Source organism: Mus musculus, chromosome 11 (assembly GCF_000001635.26).
Source record: "Mus musculus strain C57BL/6J chromosome 11, GRCm38.p6 C57BL/6J".
Taxonomy (NCBI): Eukaryota; Metazoa; Chordata; class Mammalia; order Rodentia; family Muridae; genus Mus; species Mus musculus.
In genome coordinates this window covers 46,077,568-46,097,580 of record NC_000077.6, presented here as the reverse complement: position 1 = coordinate 46,097,580, position 20,013 = coordinate 46,077,568, and the positions used below count along the sequence as shown (strand labels likewise).

At 45.8% G+C, this 20,013-nt stretch overlaps 1 protein-coding gene across 4 annotated transcripts in view; it reads right to left on the bottom strand.

Annotated features, from left to right (window-relative positions):
• Positions 1-20,013, bottom strand: part of Adam19 (a disintegrin and metallopeptidase domain 19 (meltrin beta)) — a 92,846-nt gene that overhangs the window by 49,767 nt on the left and 23,066 nt on the right. For all 4 annotated transcript variants that reach the window (NM_001291890.1, XM_030245480.1, NM_001291891.1 and 1 more), the window contains exon 4: positions 3,640-3,718. In NM_001291890.1, the coding sequence (NP_001278819.1) occupies positions 3,640-3,718 (79 nt within the window). The remainder of the gene's footprint in view (positions 1-3,639; positions 3,719-20,013) is intronic.

Sequence of the window (20,013 nt, the reverse complement as noted above, 5' to 3'; positions counted from 1 at the left end):
TCCATCCTATTTATCTGAGCCATGCAGCCATGCCAGGAAGCACAAGCCTGACCCACACTCAACCTGGGTTCCTTCTCTGAATCGCAGGTACCCTTTCATCTACGAGTGGCCCATTGGCCAAGCAGCACCTGTCATCTACCCATTCACACTAACACACAGCCAGGAGGGGAGATAGCAGCAGTCTCCTCTTGGTATCAAAGTCAGATTCATGACTGCTTTGTGAGCACAAAGGAAACCCGACTGTGGTAGGAGGTCATCCCTCGGCTCCTAGGAAGGCAGGCAACATACACACAGCCTGGCTTCTAGCCAAAGTCCACTGCTACCCCGCAAATCTAGGAAGGCAGGCAACATATGTATGGACCAACTTCTAGCCAAGGGTCCCACTGTTTTTCAAAGGCCAGCCTGCCATGTGACTTCTCCATCTGTCCCCAGACCAGGTGAACTAGAAGCAGATCAACAACCAAGTTCTGAGTGTGGTCTTTAGAACTCAGGAGGGAGATTACAGACCCAGTGCACAGTGTGCTGACAGTGAGAAAGACGAGTTCTCCCCGGGACAAGGGGCCAGGCCTTCGAGGGTTTGTCGTCAGTGGAATGACTGAGAGTCAAGCAAGCATTCAGAACTATAGGTCAAACACTGTTTCAAAATGCCAGTTCCTTCACGGTATGGAGAAGTTAGATCCAGAAGTAGTAATGGAGAAGCCTCAGACCTCTTCGGCTCTCTGACTGACGGCCGTCACAGAGTGCATCCCCACCCCCCACCCCCCACCCCCCATGCTCTCTGCAGTGGCATGTACTACAACTGTCACATGCTCCTTAATTTACAAAGGGCACTAGCACATGTGACCAGGGTATTTGTCACTCGGGTCTTTACTCTTTGACGACAGTTGCTAATTTTTACTTTAATTCTGAGCACAGCTTCATGAGGTAGATATTACTCCCACAATTTTAAAGGAGAAAACCAAAGGCTACTTTAAAGGACCTCAGCTTCTGGACTAAGATCGGATATAAAGAGCTTGAGAGACTGACTCAGTTAAGCAGAGACGTGAACCCCAGCAACTTGGCCCTGCACCCCACCCTCTACCATCCCCAACCAAGGCCGAATTGGCACCTGACTGACTCGTCACCAAAGCCTTTCTACCCTCTAGCACACAGTGGGATGAGCTCCCTCCTCAGTCCCCTCATCTGTAAATTATGGAGTTAGAAATCATAGTTATGAATCCCCATAAAAATCAGCGACTCCTCTTAACCTTCCACAGCGCTGACTCACTGATCAGCTCATCTAATTTTTGAGATTTTAAAAAAAGAACTCAGTATGGTCCAAAGGGTTGATTAAGGTCATCCAGCCAGTGAGAGCCAAGACCACAGCCTGGCTTCAGATCCCAACCCTTGCAAGTCTTGCTGTTGGAACACATTCCCAAACCTGTTCCCCCAGTAACCTGACCTAGATTAGGTCTGTAACCTACAGGTCTAGCTGGTGAGTCTTGATAAGATTTCCAGAATGCCTGCCTAGTTTGGAGGCAGAGTCCCATCCTCTGCATTTAGGCCAACAGCTATGAGTGACTCCATTCCTGCTTCTCCTTGATTTCTTAGTTTCCAAACGAGAAGGCTGACTGGGAGCCCCCTGGGCCTGGGTGGGGACTTTGCAAGAATCCAACAGCGGTGGATGGAAGAAAACAATGATCTTGGCCCAGGGTTCAGTAAGGATGTGCTTCAGCCAGTGAGGCCTTCAGGAAGGAGGGGGATTCGTGGGATCAGGGGACATCCTCTTCCAGAGTTCTGCTCTGAAAGACCCTTAACGCATTTCTGCTTGGTGCACAGTTTAGAGCACAAAGAACAAGTCAGGATCGGCCATGAAGTCATTGCATTCCGCAGCTTGTCAGGCTGAGGGGGTCAGCCCAGGGGGCTTTCACAGCAGGAAGCATGAGCTCATAGTTAACTTGTGCCCTGAGACCCATTCTTGAGTTGTGGGTATGGAAGTAGGAGGGGCTGAGCTCGGAGGAGGGTGGTTCTGTGAAATTGTAATGGCTACGGGCTCTGGGCTTTCTAAGAAGGGAAAAGCGTGGGGCAAGAAGCTTTGTGGAGATGTGGGTCACAGCTGGACAGTTTCCCTGATCCAATCCAGTCTGTCTGCTGCTGTCACTGGCCACACTTCCAACTTCATTCCCACCCAGGAAAGTCTTGGGAAGAAGTCCCATTGACCTTCTGACCCAGAACCCAAAAGAGCATCCCCTCCCAGGTACCATATACTCTGCTGTGGCTCTCAACTTTCCTGATGCTGCGACCCTTTAATGCAGTTCCTCAGGTTGTAGAGACCCAACTCTAAAATTTACATCGCTACCTCATAACCGCCATTTTGCTACGGTTATAAATTATAATGTAAATCCTTTTGGAGATAGGAGCTTGCCAAAGGGGTCGTAACCCACAAGTTGAGAACCATTTTCTTAGTTGACTCCAAACTTAAGTGACCCATCCTTTTCCCCGTTCCAGGACGTCTGATAAACAAGCTAGCCTGATAGTGACTGACGATGGCTATCTTGTTAAATATTCACGCGCAGGCTGAGGTATGTGAGGAATGGGTTGCACGGAGATCTAGTTCCAGTTACTGTGAGTGGAATCCTGAGCAGAGGAGCCTTTCCTGTTCTCCGTGTCACACACCAGGAGCCAAGTCACAATGTAGCTGCCTATGTCCTTCTCCTTCCTACGCCTCTCAAGAGCCCAGCCTCCGAAGCCTCGGTCTGATCCAGGGCTCCTCTGCTCTAAGCCTGTGCATTCTAACAGAAATCTCCAAGGGAAGAGCCGACTAATCATGCAACAGGTGGGATTTACTATCTTAAAGGTCCACTCGTAGGATATGGTGAAATAAATGAAGATGTAAAACTATGACTGGATGACTATCCAAACTGGATGACTCTGGGACGATGTGCAAAACTTTCCTACTAAAAACAACTCTCAAGGGTTAAGGTCCAGTATTAAGACAACAGCTTATTTTTACAGAGCCTGATGGAGCCAGGCAGTGGGGGCGCACGCCTTTAATTCCAGAACTTGGGAGGCAGAGGCAGGCAGATCTCTGAGTTCAAGGCCAGCCCCAACTACAGAATGAATTCCAGGACAGCCAGAGATCCACAGGGCAACAATGTCTTGAAAAAACAAAACAAACAAACGAACAACAAACCCCAACTGCATCAAAAGATATACTATAATTTTGTTGTTATATCATTTTGTTAATATTATATATTATAGTATGCTAATATAAATTTGTATGCACAGTGATTAAAACTGCAAACCCTACATTTAAAAAAAAGATTAATCAACATCTACTTGGATGAGATGGCAGGATGATGAGTAAATTAATCCTTTCAATGATTTTTAATATATGGGTAATTAACATAGGCCTAACAGTATGAGTACTTTGTAATGATTTACACGAATTTCAATCGAATTACCCTCAAACATTCTACCTCTCTCTGCTTTGTCATTTTTGCTGGCAAAGAACAAGGAGCAACTATGAGACAACAGAGTTCGCCTCTGTTTGGGCCCGAGGTCTTGGTCAGGGGAAGCCAGGTATTCAGAGAAGGGGCCACATATTTATTCCCACCTAGCCGGGGCAGCTACTGATGGGCACATGTCTACATGACTCACCTCAGACTTCAGCGTGCTGGTTTGAGGATTGCCACTTGCAGTGTAGCAGGTTTCTGTGTAGGCTGGAGCAAAAAGGTGCCTGAAAAAAAGAAGAGCAGACATTTGAACCTTTAGTGATGGATTCTCTCTTCCTGGCAATGGCGCCCAGTGACTTTAACTGAACCACGAAAGGTTACCCTGACTAGAAGAAAGTGGTGGTTATTAGGGGACTAAGGAACAAAAAGAGAGCCAGGAGGAAATCTGTCATTGATCACTTCATCCAGGAGTTGACAATCCTAAATCAATCATGTTGGTTTGTTTTTCTGGGTCTTGAGAAAGACCCAAAAACTGCAAACACAGTCACAACATCTGTGAGACTGAGGACCCGATTGTAAAATTCAAATGGTCCTTCCAATGTGGAACATGCTAAACTTTAGCATGGGCACCTCATTTTTTCTTTATGAGAATAGCCTCTGCTAGATATTTTTGGTAGGCTGTCAATGAAGGGGTCGTATCTGGCCTTGGCCTGTGTTTTAGGCATGGCCAATGGAGTGAGTAGTATTGCAAGAGTTGAACAAATGTCAGGGACAGTCATTGTTCATGGAGCTGCTGATCCTTTAAAGCCGAGGTTAAGGATCCCTCCCCGAAGGCTAGGAGATACAGAACGAGCTTCCTAGAATCTCGCCAAAAGTAAAATGAGAAATAAAAGAATCTAACGGATTTTTCAGCTGACAGAACTGGTCTCCAGAAAGGCAAGGCCAGGGAGCAAAGTTATTTCTGATTTTAATGGAACAAAACATTAGAAATTCAAGTCTGACAGAAAGAAATGCATATATATATATATATATATATATATATATATATATATATATACACACATATATGTGTGTGTGTATATGTGTGTATATATATGGTGTGTGTGTATATATGTGTGTGTGGGGAGAGAGAGAGAGAGAGAGAGCGAGATCTAAATCTAAAAAGGAATTAGGTACAGGACATTTCAGAAATACATGTATTCTCAAGTCCATTTTAATGAAAAGCCAATCAGTGTACCCCAGGTACAAGTATTAAAAACAACTGGCAAGGCAGAAGTCCACTGTCACTGGTGGCTACCTCAGGGGAGGGCAGATGTTTACAAGGCAAGTTACATATTGCTGCAATAAAAGAAAGAAAGAAAGAAAGAAAGAAAGAAAGAAAGAAAGAAAGAAAGAAAGAAAGAAAGAAAGAAAGAGAAAAGGAAAGAAAAGAAAAGAAAAGAAAAGAAAAGAAAAGAAAAGAAAAGAAAAGAAAAGAAAAGGAAAGAAAAGAAAGGGTCTGATCAAATATTTATTCTGAAAACAGAAAACCTAATTCAAAACTGTTTTTTAGAAGAAAACACGGGCTGAAGACAGAACGGAGTCAGAGGAATCAGAAGAGATACTAGATTTGGGAAGAAGAGATATTTCCCAGAGGAAGGGACATGGCTCCAAAGTCTAGGCTAGACTCTTCCCATCTCCGGATGCAGTCAGACAGCAGATGCCTTAAGAATTAACATTCAGTCTTGCGGAGAAACCACCCAAGAGGGATATGTAAACCCAGAAAAACACAAAATCCAGCTGATGCAAAGGAACACTCAGCCACAGAGACTCTGGGTCAGCTGCCAGCTTGCAGAATGTGTCGCCAAGCCTACCTCGCCTTAGCATCCAGAGATTCAGAGGGAGTCATTCACAGGTCTGACTGAATTCATAGGACTTCAACAGGAAGTCTCCCAAGGGCACAGGCTCCACAGTTAGGCCTGCTTGTGTCTTCCAGCAAGTTTACTAAATGGATGATATAGTTAACTAGGGAGGGAATTAATGAGCACTCTAGCTTACCAGGGGCTTAGAGCAGGGTCTGGGGTCTGAAAGACAGAGTATTGTCTCTACAGCCACTAGCCGGTTACTTTCTCTTCAGTTTCCTCTTCCCATGAGTAAGGGCAATATACCGCTGAATCAAGCAATTTAATAATACAGAGAGCAAGCTGAACTCCAATCATAATAGAGAGGAGCTAGGTAGAAATTAATAATTATCATCATTGCTTAACTTTTAGAAACAGGGTCTCATGTAGCCCACAATGGCCATGAACTCATTATATAGCCTAGGATGGACCCTGAACTTCTGACCCTCCCATCCCCACCTCCCGAATGCTGGGATCGCAGGCACAGATGTGGAGCAACATGCCCAGTGTTATAGGGTGCTAAAGGTCGAGTTCAAGGCTTCATGGGTGCAGGGCAGTATTTCCTTAGCAATTGAACTACACCCCTAGCTCCTTGGTAGTGCTTTTAACAAGGTTTAGGATGAAAGAATCCAGAAAAATGAATGGATTTCACTCGAGTCTCTCTCTAGCTCTCCTCGCCGATTAATTCACCCATATATCACTTAAGAGAGGAGAGGAAAAGCAATTAGCTCATTCCAAGAATCTATTTTCACAGACTGAGTAATGGACGGCTGGCTGAGAGGTCAGAGTGTAATGATGTGCCCTGGGTGCTAGTGAAGAGATGTAAATTTTCCCACAGGAAATGCACTTGAGGTGAGTACACTTTAAGCATATTCAGGGTTTTAGGAGGGGGGAGCTCCTTATCCTACCCAGCAGCATCATTCAAATGAACCGAAGTGAGGAAGATGGGGGATGGGCCAAAGAGAGGAATCCAAACTGAGCCTCTGAGGTATACATACACACACACACACACACACACACACACACACACACACACACACACACACACACACACGTTCAGGCACACGTATTCAGAAGATAACTCATTTGCAGCTTATCTGAGGACTTGCCCTCGTCAGCAAGCGGCTCTTGGAGCCTCAGCTGCAAACTCCTCCTTCCTGGCTCCTAAAGCAGGCAAGAAACATTTAGCCTGACTAAGTGGATAACTGAATTACTGAACAAATGAACCTCCTATGTATTGTAAGAACCTATCAGGAAGCAGCCATTCAATAAGAGAAACTTTCAGTGACGGGGGCTCCTGAAACCACCCACTCCAGTTCTGACTACGTGTCCTCTGTAGCTCAAGTCCTCACCCTGGATTAAATATGACCTCTCTGCATGCAGCACCTGCTCATAGGATCTAAAGCTAAACTGTGCTGGGGTAATGCACGCCTTTAACTCCAGCACTTGGGAGGCAGAGGCAGGTAAATCCTGTGAGCTCAAGGCCAGCCTGGTCTACAGAGTGAGTTCCGAGACAGCCAGGGTTACACAGAGAAACCCTGTCTCACAAGACCAGAGAGAGGGGGTGGAGCAGGAGTTAGGAGTGGGAGAGGTGGCTCAAGCAAGGACCTGATTCCCAGCAATCAAGTAAAAAAGCCAGACATAGAAAGCAGAAACATGTCTGCTAACCTCCGTGCTAGGGAGGCAGAGGCAGGAGGATCCCTAGAATTTTTGGGTGTGGCCCAGCCAATCTAACAGAATTCGGTGAGCTACAGACTCCGTGAGAAGTCCTATCTCGAAGCATATGGTGGAGACCAACAGAGAACAACCGACCGTTGACCTCAGGTTACCCAAGCAAACTCCACAAGCAAAATGCAAAGGAGGAGACCACACCTCAGACCTACAACATCAAAAGAGAAACTGAGGCTGGGGCCTAGCATTCTGTCTTAACAGCACTTCTCTCCCACCCCCAGGTAATCCTGAGGTGAGAACAAGCCTACAACCGATACCCTAAACCACAAGTTTCTGAAACAACTTCAGAAACATATGTACATGGTCTGACTCCCAAGCCCCCTCAGCTTCCTGTCTCCACCACATCCTGATTGTTGCAGACCTGAGAAAGCCAACGAGTTTACACCTTAAAAGCACACCTGAGAGGTAGGGATTCCTACCCGTTCCCATTTTGTAGACAGGGGGCCAGGTCACTTTAAGGGACCATGCATGACACTGTTGGAGCTCCATTCAGCCTCGAGTTTGTGAGACAGAGTCTTTAGGCACTTTGTTGCTCTATCTTAGATGAAAACATGAAACCAAACCATTGCCCGGAACTTGGAGATCAAGTTTTAATTTGTTGTTGTTGTTGTTGATGATGATGATAATGATGAATGTCTATCATGATCAAGGCAACTATGCCCACTTGGATATTAATGTCTACATTGAAGAGCCATGGGGTAAGCTAAGCACAGGGCAGGAGCAAGACAGCTTAAAGTAAGAAATTCTGGGCTAGTTCTAGCTAAATAACCTTTTCCCTGAATGGGCTAAGGATGTGAGCCAGGAAGGTCCCTCCTTCTAGAAGCAAAGGGGTCATGTTTCATCACCATCTGTACAACTTTACCAACAGGGACAAAGCACTGCTTTTAAAGGCTCTCCGCTGTCCCCAAGAGAAGGCTGAATCTTCCCATGTGTCCAGGCAGGGGGATTCTGGCACTGTGCTCAGGACAAAAGTTGTTGTCGTCTTCCCAGAGAAGAGACCACATACATGGACACTGAGTGGCCAGATGTCCCTTCTCCAACTACATCTTTCTCTCATCTCTCTGATAGGGGGCTGGCTCAGCATGGTGGCAGGAAGCTGTCTCTTACCACTGGCATGCATTAGGGTTTTCAGGAAATGATTTGTGTGTGGAGATCCAGGAAGAGGGGAAGCCTATCCAAGATTCCCACCCTCCCCTCCCCCTCCCCCACTGACTGATAGAGAAAACACTCTGCTGTACTCCCTTATCTTCAGTCCTGTCTCTTCTGCCCTAAGGAGACCATGGGCAGGCCGAGAGTAGCAGAAGAGGATCTGCTGTCCTCATGGTGTCTTTGTCCTCATGGTGGCAAAAGCACACTGCAGCCCTAATCAGGGGCAAACCCCTAGTCTCCCAGACCCCAAAGTCCTTAAACAGAACCTCCATCTTGCGGGGAGGGGGGAGGGGGCTAGAGAGATGGTTCCATGTTTCTAATCACTTGCTGCTTATAGAAGACCCAGGTTAAGTTCCCAACACCCACTTGGTGGCTCCTAACTGTCTGTTCCTCCAGGTCCAGGGGTCCAGGTCACTGTTCCCCAGCATCACATAGGCAACCTGGTACAAAGACAGTTTACAAACTACCTTGAAAACCACCCTCATCCCACGTGCCGGGCATGAACAAACGTGTCTCTGCTCCTTCCCGGGCTGATTTTATTGCTGCCCTCCCCTAGTGCGTCTAGTCCTGAGAGTATCCAAGTGTCTGGACACATGGAGTCGAAGACCAGACTCTCACTATTGATCTGGGGCCTAGGTAGGGGGTTGGAAGGTGGTTAGGGGTGGGTCCTTACCCTGTCCAGGACAGGGACAGATATATAGCTGCCTTCCATTTTTAACTCTCACTCTTAAGGTCATAGACTCTGGCCCAATCACACCAGGAAAGGCTTTGAGAACGAAAATACAAAGCCCCAGAAGTCCTCCAGCCCCATAGTAAGAAATCTGCGTCTTTAATAGTTTTTTCCAGGTGATGCTTTTTTTTAAGGGGGGGGGGGGTGCTCTGGGAACCACCCTGCTCTGTTAGGTTCTTTCTAGCTTTTTGTTTTATTTTTTGGTTTCTGGGTTTTTTTGTTTTGTTTTGTTTGTTTGTTTTTTGAGACAGGGTTTCTGTGTGTAGCCTGGCTGACCTGGAACTCACTCTGTAGACCAGACAGGCCTTGAACTCAGAAATCCACCTGCCTCTGCCTCCCGAGTGCTGGGATTAAAAGTGTGCGCCACCTTGTCCAGCTGGTTTTTTGTTTTTTTAAGACAGGGTTTCTCTGTATAGCCCTGGGGGGTCCTGGAACTCACTCTGCAGACCAGGCCGGCCTCAAACTCAGAAATCCGCCTGCCTCTGCCTCTCTCTCTGCCTCTCTGCCTCTGCCTCTCTCTCTGCCTCTCTGCCTCTGCCTCTGCCTCCCAAGTGCTGGGATTAAAGGTATGGGCCACTACTGCCCCACTCATTTTAACTTTTTAACCTTCTGGGTTCCCTCCCTAACCTTCTAGTCACCTCTCCACAAACTCTCAAAACAACCTAGAAATAGGTATTGCTTTGTGTGAGGGTTAAAAAAAGGATCTAATGATGACACTAGCCCATCAGAGAAGGACCCAGAGCTGTCCCTGGTTTTCATACTGCACTAGGACATTGTCTACAAATACAGAACCAGCTATATTCATAGCTATGTGGCCAGAAGGCTTCCAATAGCACACACCTCGTATATACCCTGAAGGCTTTGGATTGAGTGCCCGCTGCACTGGCCTCTCCTTCCAAGCCATGGCACACGGCAAGGATGACCATGGTTCATGAGGACTGTGGGGGAGGGGAGATACTCTGTCAAGACTCAGACTTGAAAAGGCCTACCAAAGTTTGTCAAGACTCTATATCAAAGTGTCCTGGCTTCAGGGAACTACTCACAGTGAATTAGGCTACCGCTCACACAACCCTGTAACATCAGGTGTTCACAGGTAAATAAAGGCTTTAGTGTAAGACTCAATAACTGCAAATATTTCCATTCAGTTGGAAAACAATAACCCCAGGTTTCCATTAAACGTAAAGGGTGCCACCTAGAACTCCCCAGGACAGGAAGTGTATCTGAAAGGCAGACTGTTACTCTAATGAAATGGCCTGTGCTACTTCACATTTTGGGCAGAATTAGAAAAAAAGAAATCATACGTATAATTTTCTTTTATGTTGGTTCTCCAGTAGGGTAAACGTAAGGAGAGAAAAAGAACCAGATTTTCCAAATCAGCCTGCACTTTGCTTGGTCTACCTCTGACTCTAAAGGAATGGAAACAGATTTGCAAAAGCCCCATTGCCAAATAAGGCACTGATCTTTCAGGGGCTCACAAGCACCAGCATTCCTTTGTGAGGGCTCAGAAGGGCCCTGGAAGGCTGAAGGTTGCTCCTATAGTGAAGAGCTGAGCCCTCCTCCCATTTGAGCAAGGCCCCTGTTGTCTCGGGGACCAACCTAAGCAAGATGGTACCACCCACCAGCCCAGCTCTCAAAAAGCCAAAATTTTGGGTATGTTGTCTTTAGCAGCCTATTGAGGACATCTTTACACAAGGCATCAAAGCAACAGTCCCCTTTACCAGCCACTTCCCATTGTATTTCTGGTTTCCAGAGACCTCACACCCCTCTGAATAGCTCCTGGTCCTGAGTGCAGTTTTTATGTTATGCCCAAAGCATGTCTGGATAACCAGATCCTTTAGCCAGCAGGATCTATTTAATCCTCTCCATGGCTCTCTCCCCACTGTGAGTATGAACATGAATATCCATCAGTACAAAGAGGGCCTGACATCTCATGATCAGGCAAGCTTAGCTAGCTGGCAAGACACCTGAGGGGCCCAGGAAATGGCTTACCGATAAGAGTTTGTGGGTTTGCTTAAGGATGCCCTACAAAGCCTGTCCTGAACTGAACATTTATTGGTTAAGAATGGTTCGGGGAAATAAAATTTTCTCAGAAATACCAAATTTTAAAGAGCAAGAAATATCCCCATGGTAGCAACCTGTATAGTAACCAGTATTTGGTAAATAATCATGGTTGCTGTTCATCAGATTAGCTGAAGTCACAGCGGCCTGGGGAGGAGTACTGGGGGGGGGGGGGGGAGGACAAGACTGCCATACTATGAAGAGAGACTTTATGACTGAGCCTGGGGGAGCGGAGGAAAGCAATCTCCAAGAAGCCACCAGATCTTTTAAGAAACTCAGAAGAGGGGACCAGGTATATCTGACCCTGAAACAAGACAGAGTGGGTATCTGAAAACACAAACTTAGCACCCTCAAAGGTGGGTGCCTCTGGCTAAATACTTGAGAACTATTCTAAACCTGCCCTGGGATTCTTAGCATCTCAGAACACAAGTGAGGACCACTGAAAGGGCCCCTCATGGACCACAGTAGGCTACTATCCTACCCTGCCTAGCACCTGGGCCAAGTTCTAGCCAGATGACAGTGGCCTAGTTTGAATTTAGGTGAATCCTCCCATCTCAGTACACTGCAGACTAGGATACTAGGAATTGGCCAAGGTTCTTGCTCTAACTTAGCCAAATGACCTGGTCACAAGCCAGGACTGGAAGGTCTCAGCTCTGAAGGTCATGGTGAGTGACACTGCAAGTACATCAGAGGCCCTGCCCAGCAGCAGATCCCAAAGAGCCAGCCGATATCCCCGGATCCAGTCCAAAGCAAGGCATCTACCATAATAATGAAAAAACCTTTATGCCCTAACCTCTCTGCTCAGTCTTTCCCTTTTACAGATAAGGAATCTGAAAAGAGTAAAAGTAACATATTGTCATGAAAGTTCTAATCTGTTTCCAAACACAGAAGTCTCAGTCCACAAGGATATGTGAAATCCTGGTGGCAGCTAGGTCAGGAGTTGGCAGAGGAAGGGCGTTTGTCCAACCTCGCTCGTAGTATGTATTAGAGGCTGTAGGAAAGCCTGGGTTCCTCGTGTCCTGATTTCGTCATACACTTACTTTAAGTGCTTGGCTCCAGGACCTACGTCTGCAACCCACCTCACACTACAAATATTGACTAAGGCCAGCCATATGCCAGGCACCGTGCTAGAGGATTGTTGAGCATTAGCCCTCAAAGGCTGGTATCACTCCTACCCTGCGGGGACCTACCTCTCTCCCAGGATGAAGATGATCCACGAAAATACCTGAAAAGAGCTGACAGGCCACGTGGAGGCAGGTTTTACCAGAAAGTCCCCCAGAAACTCAGACCCATTTCAAACCCACCTTCCTTCTTTTTAGAACTGGTATGAAAGCCGACCTCTAGTTTCCTCTAGTTATAAAACTATGAGGGAAGTGTGCATATATGCGTATATGTATTCCTGTGTGTGAGTGTGTGTGTGTATAGTTGTGTGGGTACTGTCAAGTTTGTGTATGTGTGCTGAAGGTAAGGCTGGCCTAGACACTGGGAGCTGAGAGTCTCTTGCTCTACTCGTCCCAACCACATTGTTATACTACATATCTCACAATCTAGTCTGACCTTTGTGTAAACCCTAAATCTAGAATCTGGTTAAGGCAAGAAATAAAGAGCTTCCAGAAAAACAGGGCCCCTGTTGGCCCTTCCAAGCTTAGATCACTCTTTCCTTTATGATTCAGTGTCTCTCCAAAGGAATTCTTTTTCCCAGAACTCCCTTCTCCTGAAAGGTTTTGAAAAAAAGAAACTATGCTTGATATAATGCAGCCATTATAGCCCCTTGGCCCATCTGGACCTCTCCCAAGGGAGGCTGATGCAAGAGGAGACTATGAGGTCCCTGCCAGTTTTCTCCAAACACGCTACCTGGGGGGAGGGGAGGAAATCCATGGGGACACATGGAAGCCATGAAGAGACCGGAAAAGAGCCTTACTCCCTTAAATCAGAAAGACCCAGCTTCCACCCGGCTTAGTCAAGAAGCTGAGGAGTGCCTAGCTAAACTTCATCCACTCAGAGGTATTGCTGTTTGCCACAAAAGCCAATATGAGACACTTCCAAGCCCCAGCAAGGCTCCCAAGTGAAGTCTCTACTGTTGAATAAGCAGAGGCCTGCTCCTGAGAAGTGAGGTACTGAGAAGTTTGGAAGAGTGAGGGCTGGGGAGATGGCAAAGCAGGTAACGAGCTTGCTGTGTGAGCCTGAGGGCCTGAGTTCAGATCCCATCACTCACTGAAAGACACGGAGACTGAAGGACGCCTGGGAATTTGTTCACCAGACAGGCTAGACAACTGTCGAGCTCCCAACTTGATAAGACCTTATCTTTGGAAGCAAGGAGACGATGAGCGATAGAGAAAGACAACAGATACCAACTTCTGTCCTCTACATGAGCATGGGAATCCCACACTTCCCCCCACCCACACACACACACACTCGAACACCAAAACTCAGATAAGACAGGGCAACTAGGGGAGGTAAGTGTGGGTGATGGGGACACAGGTTGAGTTTTTACAGCAATTTCCTTAGCAGATCTTGCTTCGATCCCACAGAGGTCGTGACTCTCAGAATGAAGACAGTCATTACTTCATCAAACGAGAGAAAACAAGATCTGAGTAAGAATTTGACCTATTTCAGGTCCCACCAGAAGGTAAGGACAAACCCTGGGACTTGACACTGATGTCTCACTCGTTACTCAATGGAAAATCACAGTAAGACCTTGTGTCTGTCTACCCTCTTCTTCATCCTATATTTGCTCTATCTCCCCATCTCCATGACTCCATCTTATAAACCAGCAATCCATCCTTCCCTCTCCATATGGGTCATCTTGTCACCATATCAGACATAAGGTGTATTTGGAGCTGTCTGTCCTATCCGCCTCTTCTACCACCTCCCATTGCTCTCAAAATAAACTCTGGCAAGGCTCTTCAGGAAATCGTGCCTATGTGTTCCCCACCCCCACCCCCTACCCCTGGGCCTGTCTTCACTTCCTTCCTCTGCTCAGGATGTCCTAACCAGAGAGTATAATTTCTTAGCATCTTCCACCTAGTCTTTGTTTTTCTTACAAGAACTATGGTACACAGACATTTAGTCATCATGAGCAGACTGCACCACACTCCTTCTTCACCCCCTTGTTCTAAGAAGTTCCTAAGACGTTGATCTAGGTCAGTAGATCAGTTCTCCCAAGAGCACCTTCTGTTTTTCTCCACCCTAGCAGCTCACCTTGCTCTACTGTAATTGTCTGTGTCTTCTCCACTCGACACGAAATCCCTCGATGTCAGAGAATGTCCTTGCCACTACTTAGCCCAAGAATATCAGACACACAGTTGGCACTCACAGTATGTGCTGAATGACAGGACAGAAGGAAAGAAGGACAAAATGAAGAATTCTTAATGAAGGCTGGGGAGAAGTGTTTGCACACAGATGAAGTGTTTGCAAGGCAAGCACAAAGACCGGAGTTCAATCCCCAGAGATACATACTTTTAAAAAGTCAGGTATGGTGGCGCACAGGTTTAATCTCACTCAATACTGGGGGTGTGGGAAGATTCCTGGGGTTCAATGGCCAAATACTTTGGGAACTTCAGAACAATAAGATGTCCTGTGTCAAAAACAATTAAAAATTATAAAAGGTGAGTGGTCCTTGAAGACCCAACCGCCAAGGTCATCCACTAGCACCCACCCACCTCCCCCACACACAACTTGAGGTGAGGGGAGAAAAGAGGGGAAGGAGGGAAGGGAAGAAGGGTAGGAGAGAGAGAGAGAGATAGAGAGAGAGATTCTCAATGAATTGTCTAAACTCAACCCAGGACCCTAGTGACTTCCATTAAAAAAAACCAGAAGTCTCTAAGCTAACACTCATCCCTAGCTGGATTTAGGCAGAAACTACATCTCACCCCCAACCTAGAACCTATTCATTTAGTATTTAGTAATCAGGAGAGTGCATGTGAGCGAATGTGTGAGTACATTTGTGTGTATGTGTGTGTATACACATATGTGTGACTAAGCCCTAAATGGAGACAATGCAAAGCTTATTTCCTTAAAATCAAAATACCTCCTGGATAAAACGTCAATTCCCTGACAGTGTTACTCCAGGGTCCCCAATGCTGCTTTCACCTCTCACAGGTTTCCCCTCAGAACAGTCATGATTCATTGCCCAAGCAGAAAATTTTAAAGGAAGAAAATATCCTCAAATGTCCAAGGAGCCTAGCTGAAGAGTCATGGTCTTAGAGATAGGAGAAAAGAAAGGAGAAGGTGGTGGGACTTAACAGTGCTCTGCCCAAATGTATATCCATCCATCCATCCATCCATCCATCCATCCATCCATCCCTCCATCCATATGCATCCCACCCACTCAAGCTGAGAGGACACCATCTTAGCCTTGTACTCAGCTCCTTGCAATGCCTAGAATCCCCAGACACATATTCACCCCCATGGTTCAATCCACATTTCGCTTCAGCTAGGAAAGATGGAGGGGGAAAAAAAACGCTTCCCATTCAAAGCAGAGTTGTCAAATATTCTTCAATCATCTTTCTAGAAGCTCTGCTTGCCTCTCTGGCTGTATGCTTGGCCCCAAACAAGAGAACCCAACTCAAATGCTAAAGTGAAAGAGAGGAATATTGAGCTGTCTGTCACTTGAATCTTCTGGAAGCCCAGCTGAGGAAGGGGAAACCAACCTTCTCTTCCCCAACTTTAACACATCATTAAGAGGACAAACAATGGCTACTTAGGGATGCTGGATTCCTAACAGATGATGAAGACTTAGGTCCTTGGTGTAGACCAAATATTTATATAGTATCTTCCCAGTCTTAATTCCTTCCTGATTCTTCCATTCATCCCTTCTTTCTGTGTCATCCAAAGCAGCCCCTATCCCCAAAGACTGAGCTCCAAGTGAGTGCCCTGTCGGGGAATCCTCCTAGGACCCCATTACAGACAGAGACACCCTCTCTCCTCTGGCCTTGCAGCACTTTATTCAGCTCTGCTTTGTTATTATCTCTCCTACAGAGGGCAAATATAACTGTTCCCATTCCTACACAGTGCCAAGCACAGAGCTAGATACAGAGGTACCCAATCAGCAGCCCCCTCGTCAAAGAGCAGAAAGTTAGCTGAGGGTCAACGGGGAAATCTATCAACTGGTAGATAAATGGGACATTATAAGCTGGTGTACATATAGGATAGAATATATACAGCAACTTAAAAAACAACAACAAGACATTCGATGCCATGCATAAACCTCAAAAACACAGACCTAAGTAAAAGACCCAATTAGGAAAGAGCCCAGAGGCCAGATGTGATGGTATAACCTTGTTGCTTTGGCACTTGGGAATGGAGCCAAGGAGGATCCGGAGCTCATGGCTAGGAGGATCCAGAGCTCAGGGCTAGCTACATAGTGAGTCCAGCCTGGACTGCATGAGAAACTGTGTCAAAGGGGTGGGTTGGAATAGACAGAGGGAGCAAAGGGGAAAAGGTAGAAGGGGGGATAGAGAGCAGGAAAGAGGAGCAGGGGACAGAGAGAGAAAGAGAAAGGGTATATTGCCTAATGAACTTATATGAATCACCCAGACTGGGAAAATCTAGAAAAAGCAAGTTGAAGTCTGTGGCTTATAGACTGATGAGGGGAAGAAGGGGAAGGCCTGTCTTAACAAAGCATCCCAAATTAAGTGGCTCAAAACCCAGACGTTTATAACCACAGTCTGAGGTTAGCAGGGTCATGTTCCTATGGTGACTGCAGACATGAGAGACAGAGACAGAGACAGAGACAGAGACAGAGAGAGCCCTTCCCAGCCTGGTTCCTTCTTTTTTCCCCATCTAATTTTATTTTAAGACAATCAAGAGCAATAGCATGTAAGGTTTTTAACTTTTTAAATCTTGTCATGTCAGCAAATGGCTAGGGGAGTAAAGGCACCTGCTGCCAAACCTGATTACCCAAGTTCAATCCCTCTGTCCCAAAGGGTAGAAGGAAAGAACTTGTGGCATTAGAACTCAGTTCTTTGCATGTCTGTGTCCTGACTCCCTTTCTATACGGAATCCAGTCACCCTGCATTAGGAGTCCACCTTACTCATCTTAACAAAATACATGTGACTCAATTTCCAAATAAGATTACTCAGGAGTCAGGCTCCAACATAAGCATGTAGGCAGATAACGATGCAATTCAATCTGTAACACTGCTAATGGGTTCTTCCTGGAATGAAGGAAATGACTCTAGGTTAGATTATGGTGGTAGCTGCCCAATGAAAAAAATACCAAACTAATTGTCTTAAATGAGTAAGGTAAATGGTTGTCGATGCACAGTTGGTATCAACAAAGCTATGTGAAATAGAAGTAGAAATGCTTGGGTTTCAAAGGATACCATGGATGGGATCATGGGAAAAAAGCGTGTAAAGGTATAGAGAGGCCAATGGCAATCTGCCCCCAGAAATGCAAGTGTGACTGGCAAGTTCCCTTGACCCGATCCCCATCTGTCAGGGAAGTGCTGTCCTGACTAGACCCAGGTGTGACCAACTCATGCTTACTTCATGAGGTCTCGCCATGTTAGACTAAATCCCCTCAGACCCAAAGCCATGAAAGCCTCCCTCCATATGTTGCTTCTTCCCAGGTATTTCATCACAGCAGTGAGCAAAGCAGTTAGTAAAACAACTATTAAGGATCGGCGGCGGCGGCGGCGGCGGCGGCGTTTTGTAAACCTGATCACTTTTCAGGCTCACAAATTGAAATTTGAATTGTGAACTAACAATTGTGAAGTGTTACTTGTCAGGGAGGGCTGGAAAGATGGCCAAATGGTAACAACACCGACTACTTTCCCAAAGGTCCCAGGTTCAATTCCCAGCACCCACACATTGGCTCACAAACACTGTTAACTCCAGTCCAAGGGAAACTAATGACTTCTTCTGGCCTCTATGGGAACTACATATACATAGTACACAGACATGTATTCAGGTAAACACTCATACACATAAAAGAAAAATAAATAAGTAAACCCTCAAAAACTAAAATTAAATTTAAAAATACAAGATAACTGTGTCGTTATCTTATATAAGTAGTCAATATAATATCACATAAACATTTTTAAATGATCCTAAGTACATATGGAAATGTATCCATAATATATTCTCACAGACATATACAAGTGAAATGGTACAATCTTCAAATATAACCACCATATGTTCTTATAACTCTATCAGTCCTATAGAAAGATCTGACAAACACTTAAAGACTCTTACACCTGTCACTGCAGTGTTATTTGTAGTAACGAGAGATCAGAAACTCGACTCTCCCTTACTAGAAAAACAGTAACTTCTGATCCATCTTAATCACCATGGACTCCTGTGTCTCCATTTATAAAGAATAAAAATAGGGCTGGGACAGTAGCTAGTGGATTATTGAACTTATTCTGCAAGCATAAGGATATAATTTCAAACCCTCAACACCTGTGCAAAACTCCAGGCATAGATATTCATGCCTGAAAACTCAAATTTTGGTTTGGAGACAAGATCCCAACAGTTTACTAGCCAGCCCAAACAGCAAGCTTCCAGTTCAGCGGAAGATCCTATCATGTGTAAGACAATGAAGATGACACCCAATGTGGGACTTCTCATTTGTATACATAGGTTCATGTACCCATACACTTACCTGCACATACTACACACATACCACATACCAATAAGACAGACAGAGAGACAGACAGACACACACACACACACACACCACTACAGATGGACTAATGTGGAAAAATGCTGATGGCAAATGTCTTACTTTGCTACCTATTGCATAACAAACAAAAGCAACCAGGGAAGGAAAGGATTTATTCCACCTTATAGTTCATAGTCTGCTATGAACTTCAAGCAGGAACCTAAAGGCAAGAATGGAAGCAGAGACCATGGAGGAATGAATGGTGCCTACCGGCTTGCTCTTTTGGGATTTGTCAACTTGCTTTCTGATACAACCCAGGACCACCTACCTAGGGCTGGCACCGCCCATAGTGGGCTTGGGCCTCTCATGTCGATTATTAATCAATAAAATGTTCCACAGGCCAATCTGATGGTAGTGTGTCATCAATCCAGGTTCTCTTTTCCTAAGTGACTCTAGTTTTTACCAAGAAGACAAAAAAACAAACAAAACAACAACAAAAAACTAAGCTAGCACAACAAATAATTTTAAAGTTATACATTAAGTATGATCTCATTAAAAAAAGAAACCCATAACTTCAATATTTATATAGTTTTTGGCCCCAAAATAACATTGAATGGTTTCTGATAATGCCCATGTTATATTTCCAAGGGAAATACAATAGGTCTTAAAATCAAGGACCCAGTAGGACTCCATTTGGGTAAACATACAGAGTTAAGCAAGTCTGTGTAAAACATGAAGCTCATGGTAAGAGCTCATCCCCTGGGCTGTTGTGATCTACAGATCAACAGCCTGGTGAGTAAGTATGCTCACAGTCCATAACAGTCCCCAATGTCTTCCAAGTCCCCAGTTCCCCTTAGCTCCGCAAGGGTCCATCTGAGGCCACCGGGGCAGCTGACAGCTTCCTCCCATTCATTTTACCCTGGCTCCCAGTGAAGGGGCAGCCAGAAGAACTAAGCTGGAGACAAAAGACGAGGTACACATCCTTCCTTGATGTGCGGGCAGCCCTGGCTGCAAGCCCAGGGAAGAGATAGGGACAGAACTGGTAAGCCCATCCCCACCGCCTTATCAGGAAGGTTCAGGCCTCAATATGAGAGTCCTGGGGACTGACTCCACAGGCCCAGAAAGAGGTACAGTTGGGCCCACACAGGAGACGGCTGTTACGATTCATGTTTGTGATACAGTTAGGTCAACCTGGGCATGGCTGGAGAGCAGAAGTGAGTTTCCTTCCTGGGGCAGTGGATTTTAAGGTCAACTCTTCTTCTTGCATTTGGGGAATCAGCTCTGGGGAATTCCCTCTTACATCATTCCTCACTGTTTTCCTGACCCTGCAGAATACAAATAATAATGGCTATTTATTGCACTTACAGCGTGCCAGGCACTGAAAGCTCCTTAAGGTCATTACATCATTGAAATCTATCCATAGTC